The 17,199-nt window shown below is 38.0% G+C and overlaps 2 protein-coding genes across 13 annotated transcripts in view; both read left to right on the forward strand.

Annotated features, from left to right (window-relative positions):
• Nucleotides 1-9,856, forward strand: part of LOC132107156 (receptor-type tyrosine-protein phosphatase kappa-like) — a 181,821-nt gene extending 171,965 nt beyond the window's left edge. For all 12 annotated transcript variants that reach the window (XM_059513391.1, XM_059513390.1, XM_059513396.1 and 9 more), the window contains 9 exons: nucleotides 96-250; nucleotides 1,902-2,037; nucleotides 2,576-2,725; nucleotides 2,932-3,105; nucleotides 4,810-4,941; nucleotides 5,752-5,877; nucleotides 5,981-6,144; nucleotides 7,121-7,256; nucleotides 8,743-9,856. In XM_059513391.1, the coding sequence (XP_059369374.1) occupies nucleotides 96-250; nucleotides 1,902-2,037; nucleotides 2,576-2,725; nucleotides 2,932-3,105; nucleotides 4,810-4,941; nucleotides 5,752-5,877; nucleotides 5,981-6,144; nucleotides 7,121-7,256; nucleotides 8,743-8,796 (1,227 nt within the window). In that variant the 3' untranslated portion in view covers nucleotides 8,797-9,856. The remainder of the gene's footprint in view (nucleotides 1-95; nucleotides 251-1,901; nucleotides 2,038-2,575; nucleotides 2,726-2,931; nucleotides 3,106-4,809; nucleotides 4,942-5,751; nucleotides 5,878-5,980; nucleotides 6,145-7,120; nucleotides 7,257-8,742) is intronic.
• Nucleotides 9,857-9,977: 121 nt separating this feature from the next.
• LOC132107157 (protein THEMIS-like) overlaps nucleotides 9,978-17,199 on the forward strand; it is a 15,873-nt gene continuing 8,651 nt past the window's right edge. Inside the window, exons 1-4 of the mRNA XM_059513404.1 lie at nucleotides 9,978-10,441; nucleotides 11,018-11,155; nucleotides 12,586-13,047; nucleotides 14,474-15,531. Coding sequence (XP_059369387.1) covers nucleotides 10,351-10,441; nucleotides 11,018-11,155; nucleotides 12,586-13,047; nucleotides 14,474-15,531 — 1,749 coding nt within the window. The 5' untranslated portion in view covers nucleotides 9,978-10,350. The remainder of the gene's footprint in view (nucleotides 10,442-11,017; nucleotides 11,156-12,585; nucleotides 13,048-14,473; nucleotides 15,532-17,199) is intronic.

Here is a 17,199-nt window from a genome sequence, read left to right on the forward strand (position 1 = left end):
GACTGCCTTCATGTTCAGCACTGCATCTGTTGTTGCAGTATTGGAGTAGCCCAGGTGCTCAGGTGTCTTGTGGATGTTTGTTCTTATTTTGCCAGAGGGGTTTTAATGAGGTGCGAGAGGTGAAGCAGTTTCACTTCACTGGCTGGCCCGATCATGGAGTCCCGTATCACGCTACAGGGCTGTTGTCATTCATCCGACGAGTCAAGATGTCCAACCCTCCCACCGCTGGGCCTATCGTCGTCCACTGCAGGTACTGCAATGCATCATCACACCCTCGGCTCCTACACTCTCTTTACAGCCTGGAAATGCAGAGGTCATGTGAGCATGTATGTAGCCAGCTGTATTGAGATCATTTGCAGAAAGTGTTGGCCTTTGGTGGAGTGTGAAATTGTGAATAGTAGCAAAAATGAATCAAACACGGAAAGCCACAGCATTCGTGAATGACAGAAAATAAATTTGTAAGTGTAAAAGTGGCTACTGAAAAATATTGCAAATGAAAAGTGATAATTGCTTTGTACTGATTTTAAGACAAGAAGGTGATTTCAGAATTCTTGATATTTTAAATAATTCACCCAACAAAAAGTAAATCTACTGGAAATGTACTCCTAACCTCTGTACATCCAAGATGTTGTTGCTCACCGGTTGATGCTCTGCAGTAAATGGGTGCCATCAGAATGAGAGTCCAAACAGCTGATAAAAACATGAAAAGCTACACGTTTGTAAGAATCAAATCCATCAAGGTGTGTTTAATGGTAAACAGTGGCTTCCAGCTAGAGTCCATAATCCATAATATTGCTTTCTCCAGTGAAAATGTCATCTTGTCTGAATCAGTTGTGAAATATGCACAGACCAAGCAACAAAAGTTAACATTTAAAACATCTTGATGCTGGATTTGTTTCAGTTTTGGTCTTCTCCAGATGTGAACTGATGGACTGGAGAGCTGTGGATTATTGTGATGTTTTTATCAGCTGTTTGGACTCTCATTCTGACGGCACCCATTCACTGCAGAGACAGTGACGCAATGCTACATTTCTCCAAATATACATTTCTGCAATCTCATCAGCTCATCTCAGATTGCCTGAAGGGGAGCATATTATTAGCAAATGTTCATTTTTGGGTAAACTATTTTTTTAATGAACAGTACAGCATCAGAAGAAAGATCCACAGCTTGATATTTTCTGACCTTCTCTTAAGCAATGCATAGTTGAATCTGGAGGGCCTTCTCTGTTGAGACTGGTTCTTTTGTTGTAGAAGAGAATGCATTGTCATTGGTTCATGACATCATTTCCTGTTTGTAGGGTCTTACCACAGCTCTTCTGCATATGCAAATGGTCTTGTGGTTGGTTCTTTATTTTTTCATGCTCACACTTCAGTGAACCAGCGTCCACATCTGACACTGTTGGTCAGTCACAGCATATCTTTGTACTCTCGGTTCTCAGCTCATTTAACACATCTGGCAGAAACTATTTTACCCTTAAACATTACCACGTTGCCTGCCGTTCCTGCCCCAAGAACAGGATGTGGTCTCATCTGCATTGCTGCATGCAAAAAAAGAAAAAGAAAACAATCCCATGATGCAGCTTTCTTTTCCTTTCAACTGGTTGACAGTCTTTAATTGCTGCTCTCTTTGTTCTCATTGCATTATTCTGCCGTTCAGGCAAACAGTAAAAGCTTTGATTGCGATGATTGACAGTGATAACTATGGCAACAGAAAAATTTAAAAATGTCAAAATATAAAACGTGTGAATCTTACAGTGTAAATGCAAAGTAATAGATCTGCTACAGCAATAATAACAAGAAAAAGAAAACAAATAATAATAGTAGCAGACTTTCTTCTATTAGATGTGATGTATTTCTTTGTTCTTTATTTTAATATTTTAATGCTGCTCTGTCCGTGTCAGTGCGGGAGCCGGCCGGACAGGATGTTACATCGTGATTGACATCATGCTGGACATGGCAGAGAGAGAAGGGGTGGTGGACATCTACAACTGTGTCAAAGCTCTGCGCTCCAGGAGAATCAACATGGTCCAGACTGAGGTGCGTTTGCATGCTTCAGTCATGATACTGATTATGGTCCTCTAGGACTTTCTCCCCACTAATTATTTATTTTAGGAGGCCACTGGTTATCAAATTCATAATGTTAGTTCTTATTTTGTTTTCCCTTTTAAGTTTACAGAGTTTCATTTAATTAAGCATGCAAAAACATATGCTTTTGCCATTACTGCCAGTACCTAAGAAGTGCATGTCCAGAGGCCTGCAGCTGCAGCTTCAACATCTGTTGTAGAAGAAGGAAACTCAGTCCTGACCACTAAGGGCCACTGTTACAGCAGCAACAACAACCGAGCAGGCAGCCATGCTGTAGTATCTGTCTTGCTGCTATTAGGCATGTCAGAGTGAATGAATTCAGAGTTCCTCTAAAAAAATACAAATGAAAAAGGGATTATTTAATACAAGTGTTGCAGTTTGCTAAAGTGGTTTACACATGTAATACATCTTAAGCAAACTAATAGGTTTGTCAAAAATGAAAGCGCATGCACTGACGACACACAACCCCTGGTTTTCCCCTGGCTCTCAGGAGCAGTACATTTTCATCCACGATGCCATCCTGGAGGCATGTTTGTGTGGCGAGACGGCCATTCCCGTCTGCGAGTTCAAAGCCGCATACTACGACATGATCCGCATCGACTCTCAGAGCAATTCCTCTCACCTCAAAGACGAGTTCCAGGTACCTGACAAATGCTGTTGCACATTATTCATGCCAGACATTACAGCATTCTTGCAGAGTTTTATTCATGATTTTTGAAGATGCACGCATGTCACACAACCTGTTTGTGTTGGCATCTGGTTCATTTGACTAGTTTCTACCAAATAGCATACGATGCACAGCCTGGGACATGACTCACCTGCTGTTGTCTTCTCTCTCCTGTGCAGACGCTGAACTCAGTGACTCCTCAGCCTCAGCCTGAAGACTGCAGCATTGCACTCCTTCCTCGAAATCATGACAAGAATCGCTTCATGGACAACCTCCCGCCCGACCGCTGCCTGCCGTTCCTCATCACCATCGACGGAGAGAGCAGCAACTACATCAATGCAGCGCTCATGGATGTAAGTATGGCTTCCTCACTCTCACTCTCTTTCCTCGTCTCCTTTATGTTAGACACACGCTCTGTTCCAAAACCTAGTGAGCTGCCAGTGGAGGTAAGATTGGAGGGTAGGCAACCTAACGTTGTTGCCTTCTGAGAGACCTTGTTTTAGCATTACCAAAACTAAACGTTATAGTCAACATATCGATATGATAAAAGTGTAAGGATTTATGCTGTGGATTCTTGATGAAGCATGCTAACATCAAACTACTGAGTCAGTCTCTCACTGGTGTGTAGTGTAGACAGCAGACAGCGAGAGCTCTCATTGGATTTTGGAACGGAGTTACAGAAAGCTAGAGACAAATCCAGATGTTAGCGTGAGCCACTTTCAGACCCGTAACGTGATGACAGTGTCATGTAGATCAGCGATGCGATTATTTGTCCTGATTTAATAAAGCATTTAATTCGCTTATTTTTAGTTGTGTAATTACTGAATTCTTCTTGATGGCTGTATGTGGTCCTAAATTCAACTTTCTTACATTTGGGTTTTCAAAAGTAGTAGTCCAAATTGTTTTAGTAAAGTGTGAGGTAAGTGTAAGTGTAAATCCCTTGCATTAAAGTGTAAATTTTGTCATTTATTTAAAAAGTAACTCAGAATCTGGATGGTTTTTCCTTCTTTCTGCTGTAAACTGGAGATTTTTAACAATGAATTTCTTTTCATACAACAAAAGTGAGTCAAGCTACAAATAAAGGCCAAGAAACCACCATAAAAGTAGTCCATACTACACTGAACAGAAGCACAACTTTGTTCCTGGTTCAACATCAGAAGTCCTTCAGCTCGAACAGAGTCGTATGAACTACTGTTAGTGTGTGTTGAGCATCACAGCTCTTGGTTACGGCATGCTTTCATTATAAGGAAAGTAGCCGCCTGAAGATTCCTCCAAAACTCTCCTTTTGACTTCCTCAGAAGAAAGAAAGCCAAACGGGTCTGAAATGACACGAGGGCGAGTCAATATTTTTAGTTTCTAATTTGAGAATGCATTTGTTCAGTATCTAGATTGATCTGTGAGTGACAGTGCATCCTTCTCCTAGTGCTTCATTCGTCATGGCTGTCTGTGTAAGTACTGTAATGAATTAGGATCTAGTGTAGAGCACTATGTGCACAGTCGTCTGTATATGTGAGCGTGTGTAGTCAGTGACATCCCACAGCCGATGACCTCTGACCCTGGGAGATGTTGATCACACAGCCACAATCAAACTCAAGAAGTTGTGATTTTAGAGGTTCATTTTAAATCGCTTCCTCATACGCTTCACAAACTCTTGGACTTCTTTTAACCAAGCCGTCAGAAGAATACCAGGTAATTTCTGATTCAGTTCTGCCTCTGTTAGACTGGATTTGTTTCGTGGCTTTAGTGGTATGTCAGCACTTTCCATTCAATCTCTCTATACTGAGTTTGCTACAGCATGCAGAGAAAAAAGAATGCATTTATTCACTTGCAGATATGTACATGTATCACACTGACACATCGGCAAAGACACACACGCAGAAAACGTGCCAATTGTGCCAATTCTCTCGTGTCCAATGCTCACTGTGGTCATTGCATGATCATACAAAATCATACACTGGCCATCCTGAAAAAAAAACGTCCCATCTTCATCTTGGTTGTGCGTAAGTGTCAGAAAGCAGAGTGTTTGCAGAAAGTACATGATATTGTGTGTTATGCAGAGCTACAGGCAGCCGGCGGCGTTCATCGTGACCCAGCATCCGTTACCCAACACTGTCAAGGACTTCTGGAGGCTGGTGTATGATTATGGATGCACCTCCATCGTCATGCTAAACGAGATCGATTTGGCTCAGGTGAGATTGTGGTTGTTGTTTTTATTCTTGTTGTTAATGTTTGTGCAGGGCATACTGAAGGAATGAGAAGACATCAAAGATCAGTTGGTTAGCGAGTGAAATCAGTGGAAAACAATCTGTTTATGTTGAGCCAAACTGAATGTTTATTTTGCGTGTTTAAAAGAATAGTTCACCCAAAAAGGAGAATTTGCAAGAAATGTGCTCACCCTCAAGCCATCCGAGATGAAGATGAGTTTGTTTCTTTATCAGGTTTAGAGAAATGTAGCATTGCATCACTTGCTCAGCAATGGATGTGGATGGGTGCCGTCAGAATGGGAGTCCAAACATCTGATAAAAACACAATAATCCACAAGTAAGTAATCCACACCACTCCAGTCCCATTAATGTCTTGACAAGACAAAAGAAACAAGTTAACATGGGTTAACTTTAAACTGTTACATATTTCTCACCTCATTCTGATGAGCTGGTTTTTCTCTGGGGGAATTATGAACTTGGTTTAAAGTTAAACTTCTAAATGATGGATTTGTGTCTTACAAACACACAGCTATTGTCTTCTCAAGACATTAACTGATGGACTGGAGTGCTGTGGATTATTGTGATGTTTTTATCAGACTCTCATTCTGACGGCACCCATTCACTGCAGAGCATCCATTGATGAGACACTGATGCAATGCTACATTTCTACAAACCTGATGAAGAAACAAACTCATCTACGTCTTGATGATGAGTACATTTTGCTCAAATCTTCACTTTAGTGCAGCAGCAGTTAACAGTCAGTGACTTCTGTGTGTGTGGAATCGCTGTGTACAGGGTTGTCCTCAGTACTGGCCGGAGGAGGGGATGCTAAGATACGGTCCAGTACAGGTGGACTGCATATCCTGCTCTATGGACTGTGATGTCATCAGTCGTCTCTTCAGGATATGCAATCTGACCAGGGTGAGTTTTTCCACATGTGTCTGAAACTCATTGATCACTTCGAGCAGAGCTGTACACTGGTCTTGGGCAGAAATGCGTATTACATTGATCTGTGTGTCCTAAGCCTCAGGAAGGTTACCTGATGGTCCGTCAGTTCCAGTACCTGGGATGGGCGGGTCATAGGGAGGTTCCCGCCTCCAAGCGCTCGTTCCTCAAGCTGATCCTGCAGGTGGACAAATGGCAGGAGGAATGTGAGGAAGGCGATGGACGCACTATTATACACTGCCTGTGAGTACAGATGACCAGAGACCAAAAGCAGCTGTTCACTGGCATCAGATTTACTCACAACTACACATCACATAAAAAGCTAACTATAACTGCTCCTTTGACTGATCAACTCAATTTTCTACACTTAATTTATGAAGCTTAAATAAAATTATGTATGCTTTATGGTTAAATTATTTATGCGGCATTAATAAAATTGACACATAAAATAATGGCGTAAATTCTGCTCAAAGGGATAGTTCACCAAATACAAATGTTTTGTTGTTATTTTACCTTTGTGTGTAAACTATCCATTTAATGCTTCATAATGCTGCATACCTTTAAAATAACAATTGTTACAGAAATTAATTGAAATGTATTATAGTTTACATTTATACTAAATACAGTTAGCTTAAGTTTAGAGTGCCTTTTTACTAAACTCAATGAGTTTTATGCTTGTGCATATTTATATAATATATTAACTCTAAATCTAATATCAAATAACACAAGTTCAAATTCTAATCAAGCACTTTACATGTGCTTTAGTATGTTAGCCAACACTTAAAAATAAATACATGAGAAAATAATATTAAAGCATGATTTATAATCTACTTTAAAGTAAAGCTTTTAATTAGCATTTTTGCACTGTCAGGACAAATGTCTCTCTTTAAATACACTTAAGTGGCCATTTTATTTGATTATTTAATGTTATCTGCAAGTACAGTTTTTATGTACTTTTAAGATTTGAAGTACACCACAAGTGCACATTCGATAAAATTATGCTCACATCTGTTTTCACAAGGAAAACTCCTGTAATCAAAAGTCTGGCAGCATGAGACTCTTTAAGATTTCTCACTGATCTTGAGCATCAGAGCTGACCCTTCACCACAGCATGATTGTAGTGTAATGTTCGTCTGGATACACAACGTTTGCACACACACTCACACACTCACACACACCTCCTTCACACGTGTGTCTCTTCATGTCTCGGTCTCTGTAGGAACGGAGGCGGCCGCAGTGGGATGTTCAGTGCCATCAGTATTGTGTGTGAGATGATAAAGCGGCAGAATGTTGTAGACGTCTTTCACGCTGTGAAGAGTCTGAGGAACAGCAAGCCCAATATGGTGGACAGCCCGGTATGAACCAACATCTACACTCATTATGTGTTAGTACGCCAGAGCTAATAACACTTACGTGTTGCAGAACTTTAAACCAAACCCTGCAACAACAACAACACAAATCAATACTTATGTAAGTAATAACAGTGTCGCAATGACACCTTTACAGTTTTTTCAATACATTTAACAAGTTTCCTAAACTCTTAACACACCTTAAACACACAATTGGCAAAACGGTTAATTGCATGCTCAAAATCACACATTGTAAACTAAACCCCAAAACTCATTTTCAAAATACAATAATAAACTAACACTATACACTATGTCTTACAAAACACTGCAAACATGTTTCAAAATCAGATAATTATTCAAAACACTAACACATGTTCTCCTCCAACAGGAACATTTAGTCAATCATAACACAATGACAAAAAACCACTATCATCAGCTGAAATGACAGAAACTGCATTATATTATGTGTCAGGTTTGCTCTCATACAATAGACAGTATATTGCATTGGTCATAGATTGTGTTTTGCAGAGTAGTTTCTTTTGAAGCCTCTCTACAGTTTTGTTTTGTTGAGTTTAGTAAATGCATGCATTTTGTTTCTTTTGCTGCAGAAATTCAATACAAAAAATGAATGCCCATCTCAGAGTAGCTTTATAAAATGTACAGTTTATGTAAAAAATATACAGACACAGAATTGCTGCAGTAAAGACTTTATTTGCTACAGGACATTAGAAAAGGAGCGAAAACTAAAATACAAAAATGCAATATAGCTGTCATTTATGTATAATTTATTTAAATTGGTGTCAACTGTATGCATTTTGTATCAAAGCAACAAGAAATGTGTTAATTGTATAGCCTACAAAGACGGATGTTGTGCTAACCGTGTTAAGAGTTTAGGAAACTTGTTAAAGGTATTGGAAAAACTGTCATAGTGGAAATGTAATTTTATTGCTGATTTTCATTGCTGATTATCCCGGCATCCTTAAAACACGATACACTTACTTGAGAAATATAGTGTGCAATACTAAAAATATATGGCAAATCCATTTTTCTTGCTTTAGTGTGTGAGCTGAGAAAAATGAATTTAACTGAATTTAAGGTACAATCTCTGAAAACACAGCATCTCAAGTCAGTTCGTCCTGATTTAAGGATGCTGATATATTTGACAAAAACAAAAAAGTGATCAGGAAAGAGATTTTTTTGAATGTGTTGACTTTTATAGCCAGGTCAAGCACTGACATTTCGCTCATTCTTCCTTATTTATTGCAATCTTAAAATATAGAGATTTCCATTGGTATGTTAGCTGTCCATTTCTGGTTAGTGAGAGAGACTCCAGCAGGTGTTTATCAGGGCTGGATATACAGTATTTGATGATAACCTGGTGTGAGCTTCACCACATCCTCTGCATCTCTTCAGAGAGTCAGCCAGTGCTTCTGTCAAGCTCATACCTGCCTCCTCTTAAAGTAAAACTGATCATTTCCCTCTCGCTCTACAGGAGCAGTACCGCTTCTGCTATGATCTGGCTCTGGAGTACATCGAGACATCGTAATGGAGATATCATCTCGTACAGACTTGTGTGTGTGTGTCTGAGCAGCACACACTCGGCTTATTTTACATGTGACACGGGGTGTGAGTGCCGTGTAAATGTCTCCATTCGTGCATATGTGTTGACTTTCATGAGATTCAAGTGCCAGCCACCTGGTCGAGGTCATGTTTTCTTTAAATGAATGGTTTTAGTTTTTTCTATGATTTCGTGCAGCCATTTGAAACAGTAAGCCCGAGCTGTTGCATGCTGAAGATGCTCTTTATTTCTTTGTGTCTATCACTGTTCCTGTTAATAAACATATGTATAGTAGTACTCGTGTAAGTGGACATTGTTTCGAAAGGGAAAAAACATCGATCGAGGGCGTGTGACTTTGGCTCGAAAAGACTGCATTCCTCACTGATGGCTGGCTTATTATGTGTTCTTTTGATTTCTGGTAGCAGACGATGACCATAAGCCAAAGACTTGTGTAAAAATGTCTATAGGGATGAAGCACATTGTTTGTATTTATTGTTTACTTGCATTATTGAAAGCTCAAAACAATCATTACCATTCCCCGTTCAATTTTCACCGCAAACGCTCTTTGTAGATTTTTATGTACAAGACAGATTTAAGTAGTGTTTTTGTTTTTTGTATTTGTTTTTTTGTAATGGAAAACTGTATTTCTTTTTGCTTTTGAAATCTCTCACATGCTATTGTGGTTTGTTTTACGTAACTGATTGTGAATTATTCCTTTGCTGAGGAGAAAAGAGAAGAGCTCTATTTTTTCTGATGTTTTCACATTTGTATTGTGCTGGAAATGGAAGAAAAAACACACAAACAATGAAGTGTATGCATTAAAAATATATACAGTATTAGACTCTAGTGTATTTAGGATCAAAGCCAATTTAAGAAGAAAGATGCAGCCATTGATGCTGATCAGACGTTTTATAGAAAACAAACAAAAATGTGTCCATCATGTGAAATAATAAGTTATGTATTTTTTGTCTGTAGTTGTTGGCTTTATGGCTGTATTACGATGTCAAATAGTAAAAATACTTTGAATAAAAAAGGATATCTTAAAGAATGTGTTTCCTCCCATTTGGCACGAATTGTTGGTAAAATGTGGGTTTATTGGAAATTTTGCGGTGGTTTCCCAGCTTTGAAACAAGAAAAGCCATACAATATTACTGTAAAAATGAGTCAGTGATGATTTGGATCCCTGTTGTTTTGACTCACATTTGGCCCTGATGTGATGAAGTCAGGCAGAGGATGTGGGATCTGTGTATTTCATCGTATTTTTGCAGAGACTTAACAATGCGTTGAGTTGTGGTCTTCGAGCTGTATTCGGCTTCCTGTCCTCCTGTGCTGCGCAGGATGCCTCACAGTCACGTTCTCCGTCTGCACTGCTGAGCTCAAGGGGCGTCTGGAGAGGCCAAAGAGCATCCTGGGAGTTAATCTGACATCTAGCCCTCCGCTAACCCCCTTATGGGACGTTTTATGGATTCCCAAGGTACAGAGCCTCATCTCTCAGCCCTTCCAGAGCTTTAAAAACATCTCCTGGTATAAGCGCAGCAGAAGATGGCTACGACCCTGCATGAATTCACCCAGTTTCTGGACCCTAAGATGTTCCCCAGAGTGCTTCAGATCCAGTCTGGAATATATTATCAAGGTAAGTGTATTACCTGCTCAGAAATCATCTGATCTTCATGGTCTGCAATTACGCATTGCCAACTATTTAAAACCTAGAAAGCGCTTGAGTCCACTTATTGGTGTAGGTTAGAAACAGTTTGCCGCAGAGAAACAACATGTGGAAATGGAGAAAAATTTATGCTTAATAATAATTCATAAGCTTGCTGTGAATTTTTTTTTTTTTTTTTTTTTATAAAGCGCGAAATAGGCAGCATAATACTGTTACTCAGTTTGTGTTGAAGCTTTGAAGACTTTGAATAGCAACTTTCACATATGTCATAAATGAATCTTTTTTAAACATTTAAGAGGTAACTCTAACTAGCAAGAAAAGTACTGAAATGATCAGTTGAAGAAACAAAGTTAAATTCACTTTCAAACCACATGATGCCAAGCGGAAACCCACTTCTTTGTGATCTTTTTCTAGTTCCTTTAGGCTGTAATATGTCTTTTGTGATGTCATTTATCTTCTCACAATAACACTCCAGTGCTTGTGCAGAAATAGTTTTACTGCAACTGATACACAATACTGAATGTATTTGTTCTTGTTCTTTTGCAGGCTGTGTGTATGAGATGTTTGGAAGAGAGTGCTCTCTTTCAACCGGAGATTTGTTGAAAATCATTGATATCACCATCAGCAGATTCACAGCGCAGACCTCCAGCAACACTGAGATTGAGATCCCTGTGGAATACCCAGGTACCACAGTTAAATATATAAACTAACTATCTGTGTCTTTGATTAGAAAGGGATTTGGTTATTGTTGGTTGAAATGCATCTGTTTAAATCAACGGAAAATAGCTCAATGTGATCAGTCTGTTTGAGAAGCACCTTTAGAAATCTACGATTCATCTCTGTGTCTTCAGTTGAACATTTATTCATGCATTTGTTTTGTTAATGATTTTTTTAAAATGTATTGATCTTGTTTTGGTAATGATAAACAAAGATTAAATGTTTAATTTAAAACATGTAAAATTGAATATCAAAAATATATAATTTAGAAAAGCTCACATCCATTAAATAATTGCACATACATACTGTAAAACAGAGGAATAACAACAACAATCCTATTCTGAAGTATGTTACTTTCACAGTCGTGTAAGATGTCGGCTTTACAGTTTGTTCATTCTTTGTGTGTCCAAAAGATGTAAAGGAGGAAGTCATGTCGCTGATCTCGTAATCTGCTCGTACATGATAATTTTGCATGTTTACTAAATGCTATATAATAAAAATAATTATAAGATAATCTGTTGCTTCTGATCATGCCAGTTCTGTCGCATAAATTAATTCCACTACTAAATTGTTTGCATATATTCATTCTTTTTATTTGTACACAGTGACTTATAACTTGTATTTGCACCTAACCTCAGAAGACTGGATCTTATATATGATAGTGATCTTACCAGTGTATGTTAAAGTGAAAGTATTCATGCTAAAATCATCCTGTTTCTTAAGTCGCAAGGGACTCAGAGAAGATTGTTTCACTAGTGAAGAACAATGATGTTTCAGAAAAGTGATTTTGTGATGTTACCAGCATAGTGGCTGTTTATTAGTAATTATAAAGCACATAATAATGCCTGATTCTGATTTTTGATCCCCTAATCCACTGCATAACTAAACGTAACCACTACCTTACTGTTAATAAGCAACAAATTAGGATTTTACAGAGGAAAAAGTGATAGTTAATCATTGGTTAAAAATGGGAATTAATCCCTAAACTTAAATGTGACTCAAATATCATTGTCTTGAACCTGATGTGAACAGAGAGAATTTGAGCAAACTCACTGCTACGTTACCAGATCCGTCTGTCTTCATGATCTGTGACGTTCAGCTGCTCCTAGGCGTTTCCATGACAAACCTAGCCAAATGTTGAAGTGATACTGCTGGGATGGCTTAAGAACGAAAAGCTCCATCTTCACTTTGATAAGTCAGATATAGCGGACAGTGGTCAGCCGTTTTTCTTTTCCACTGGTCATGTCTCACAAGACTTTGACTGATGCATCATCCAAAATATTAGTGGTATAATACTCTGTTAATGACTTTTTTGACTTTTTTAGTTATTTCCGACATTCTCTTTGCTGTCACCACTTTTGTTCCTTGTAGTGACTTATATGCTCTATATGTGACAGGATTGTTCAAACTACTGGCTGACAGTCAGCCGTACCAAAGCATACAAGAGATAGCTGACTCGGTGAAGATCAGCTCCCACAGACTGTCCCAGCCGGTGTTCCTCAGCGGTTCAGAGATTCAGCTGGTACAGGGCGTCATACGGGAGGGAGACAGCTTCAGAATCACTGCCGTCAGCCGTGAGCTCAGCGGTGGATGTGTGCAGTGTGAGCTTCTGCACAGAGAGCCCAAGGTCTGCTTCAGCCTGAGCTTCTCCCAGCAAGGACACTTCACAGAGTGCCAGGATGACCAGTTTTACACCCTGAGAGAGATAGCGGAGTGGAAAATCTCCAACGGCAGAAAGAGGACTGTAACTGAGGTCAAAACTCTGCCCAAAAAGGACTTCTTATTCACCAATTTGCTGGAGAATGTATTTGGAGAGCTGCAGCTGACTCCTGTGTATGAACTGAAGGCTGTTACACGACGTGAGTATGACACTAGTTTCATTCCTGTTCTAGGGGTGTACACACCGGTTTATAGACAACACGTGACAGCCAATCATTTTCTTAATCCAGAATTTTTGTCTTGTTTTCCTGTAAAAATATCTGAACATCCTTAAATAGAACCAAAGCATTCTAAATATATTAAGAAAAATATAATGAAAAAAGTCATACTTTATTTTAAGTTCCAATTTTCGATATTAACAAACAGTAGTAAAAGTTTAGGTACTGGATATAATTAGGGACGTGGAATATGATCATGCAGAATATGTGCTTTTTAAGTACTAAAAATGAGCCAATATGTTAATAATAGTTATGCTAATAAACAACTAATTAATAGAGAGAACTGTTCCCTACAATGAAGTGTTAGCGAAATTAAAATTAAAAAATATATATTTGTCAGTAGTATGAGAAAAAATACATTTGTTTACCCCTTTGAATTAAGTTCTTTCCTTTTTTTTTCTTTTTTTTTTGAAACCTCTGGGATATATGTATATATATATATACTATATATATATATATATATATATATATATATATATATATAACTGTGAATTTTAGATTTATATTAGATCTCTGTGAAAGCAGGAGATTTATTTTAAAATGTATTTTGTTTAAAAGGACATTTAAAGATTTTGGTATTTTCTATTTGTAATAGGGAAATAAATTATATTTAAATATTCTATAAAATATGATATATTATTATGAAAATCTTGTCGAATACTACTCCCATTATTACACCTCTTTTTCATTACATGTTGCCCCAAAAACACATTAATGTGCTAATTAGATTTAGTTTATAGATACATTGTGTATAATGAGAAAACCCATTTATGGTCATTTTACACACATTTTGCAGAAAGAAAAATTGTATATTGAATCATTCTGTTATAACATAGTTGAGAATAAATTTTCTCATAATTTTCTTCATAATTTTCTTTTATAAAAGTTTGGTTAAAAAAAAAATGTTGAAAACTAAAAATGTATGTTTTTGTCTATGCATGTTCATTCATGCCTTTTTATTTTTTATTTATTTTTATAAATTGAGTCCCGATGTCCTCTACCAAAGTCATAGGATAACTTATGAAAAAAAAATCTTTAAAAATCTATATTTTTACATTATTTTTAATGCTCTATACATTGTAAAGACATGCAAAAAAAAAAAAAAAAAAAAAAAAAAAAAAAAACATTTTTCTCTGGTCTTGAGAGGTAAATAAATAAATTGCTCACTGTTAGTTGATGTTAATTAATGTATTAACTATTGTTAATAGAATACCAGATTTAAAAATTTATTATTTCATATATTAATTCAAATAAAAAAATAAATAAATCTGTTCTCCTCACGTCACATAGATAAAGCCCATTGATAAAAGTTTTTCCTCTTTTAAACTTGGACCCTTTCTTCCCACAGTCAGTGAGAAAATTCTGCTCATCCCATCAAATTTGGATGTGGAGGTGGTGGATGTCACTGAGCAGTTTGATTGTGACTCCTTTGTGCAGCCTCTTTCTCTTATGGATGTTTTCAAGAGTCCTAAAGAACTTTTTCCTGTGGTGGCGAAGTTGTCAAGTGAAAGACCTTTCAAGCTTTCTCCAGAGCTGGAAATGCTTTTCAGTTCCAATCAGGTGGTCATTCATAATGCTTTCTATGCAAAACGAATACTGGCCTCGGAAATGGGTCGTGAATCAACGAGACACTTTCTTATTCCGGAGTCCTACAATGGACGCTTAAAGCGGCGGCCGCGCCAGTTCCCCACCGCCTACGATCTGGAGCGCGCACGCAGCGAAACTGAACAGATACACGTGGTGGCCACCAGGGACTTTGAGTCTGTGTATAACGGGCTAGCTTCTGTAAGTGCTGGAGATGAGTTCATAGTAAACAAAGGCAAAAGCTGTGCGCTTTCACACAATGGAACCAAGAGGGCAGCTGATGCATTTCAATGTCTGAAAGTTACAGGGAAAGAGACGAAGGAGCTTGTGCGCCTCCCCATGTGTTTGGAGGGGGGATTCATGGAGCTGGTTAAAGATAAGCGTCAATACACCATTGCGGAAATATGCCGATGGTTCCCGCTGCCCTTCAACGTCAAAGTGTCTGTGCGAGACCTCTCATTGAAGGTGGATGTTTTGGCTGGCGTGCCCGGTCTGCACATTGAGGAGGAGATCTCTGACCCTTGCCTCCTTGTTTCAAACACTGAGCTGTCAGAGATCAGGGAGGTGCCAGTCAATCGCACAGACTTGATCCTCAACATAAAGCAGCGCTGGGAAGGCCAGAGTCCAGTATGTAGTGGGAATTCAGTCACAGAGGAAATCTCAGAGGACTGTTACTACACACTCAGGAGGTATGCCTTTACTACCATCACACCCCCTCCACGACCACCAAAAAAACCCAAAGACCCTCCACCTCGACCTCCCAAGAAGCTATCATCCAGATCAGAGAGCGCAAACAGTGAAGGCTCCAGCTGCTCTCCACAGGTAAACTTTATTTTAAGGTGTCCTTGTTACACGTTAAATGTACTTACCATTATAAAAACAATAAATTTGTTTTAAAAGTTTTATTACGCATTATTACATGCAAGTAACCTGAAGGCAAACCGTAATCCTAAAGCCTGTGTTATACTTTTCGCTATACTCTTTGATTGTGTGCGAGAACAGCTCATGAGAATCAAAGTGAGCTCTCTTTAATTTCTTATTCTTGTGATTTAAAATAGCTTGAACATAAATTGGCAAATTAATCTGTGAATTACAGTACTTACCAAGATTTTGGACACACCTTCTCATTCAAAGAGTTTTCTTTATTTTCATGACTATGAAAATTGTAGATTCTCACTGAAGGCATCAAAACTATGAATTAACACATGTGGAATTATATATGGAATTATATACATAACAAAAAAGTGTGAAACAACTGAAAATATGTCATATTCAAGGTTCTTCAAAGTAGCCACCTTTTGCTTTGATTACTGCTTTGCACACTCTTGGCATTCTCTTGATGAGCTTCAAGAGGTAGTCACCTGAAATGGTCTTCCAACAGTCTTGAAGGAGTTCCCCGAGAGATGCTTAGCACATGTTGGCCCTTTTGCCTTCTGTCTGCGGTCCAGCTCACCCCTAAACCATCTCGATTAGGTTCAGGTCCGGTGACTGTGGGGGCCAGGTCATCTGGCGCAGCACCCCATCACTCTCCTTCATGGTCAAATAGCCCTTGATGCCTTCAGTGTGACTCTACAATTTTCATAGTCATGAAAATAAAGAAAACTCTGAATGAGAAGGTGTGTCCAAACCTTTGGTCTGTACTGTACGTGCGTGCTGAACAGTATAGACGTACGGACGAGACCCTATCAAATGCGATCCGTTTAACCCCTAATATGTGACAGATCAGAGCAGAAAAGAGCTTTCATGTGCTACTCCATATCACTTGCATACAACGAAAATACTGAATAATAAGAAGGATCATTAACACGCAATAAATAACAGAGTGTTATACCTATAAACATTTTCCCAGAACATTCTTGTGATCCGTCAGCAGCTCTTCCACGTCCTACGTTTAAAATTAGTTTAAAAATCCTTAAAACAAGATCAGTTTACTTGATAAGCAAAATTGCATATAAAAATGAGATTTGTTTTCAAATATAATATAAAATAATATAATATAAATATAATTGGTAGAAATAGAAGATAGAAAAATCTACCCATGCAGTTAGAAAATACATGGATAATATTTTATAAAATAAAAAAATGCAATTCTTTATTACTATTTTTATACTTATTATTACTGTAGTTGCCCAAGACACCCACATTGAGATAACACTGAGATAGACCTACATAAAATAATAATCAATTATACTAATAACATCATGTGATATGGTTCTCAGCTTTGTGTGACTACCTCAGAAAGCAAAACTGAAGATGCATAATAAATAAATACACTAGTATCATGTTTTAGATTTTGAGAGTTTGGAGATATTATTTAGCAATTTTATTTCGCACAGAGATGCAAAGGATATGTTGTAGTTACCAATATTTAATACTTATGTAACACAGAATAGAATATTTAACACATGCTTAAAGGGGTCAAATGATGCTTTTTTAAAGATCATCAATATCTTGACATGCTTTAATGTTAAAAAATACATTATTTTTCAA

Source organism: Carassius carassius, chromosome 27 (assembly GCF_963082965.1).
Source record: "Carassius carassius chromosome 27, fCarCar2.1, whole genome shotgun sequence".
In the NCBI taxonomy this organism is placed as follows: domain Eukaryota; kingdom Metazoa; phylum Chordata; class Actinopteri; order Cypriniformes; family Cyprinidae; genus Carassius; species Carassius carassius.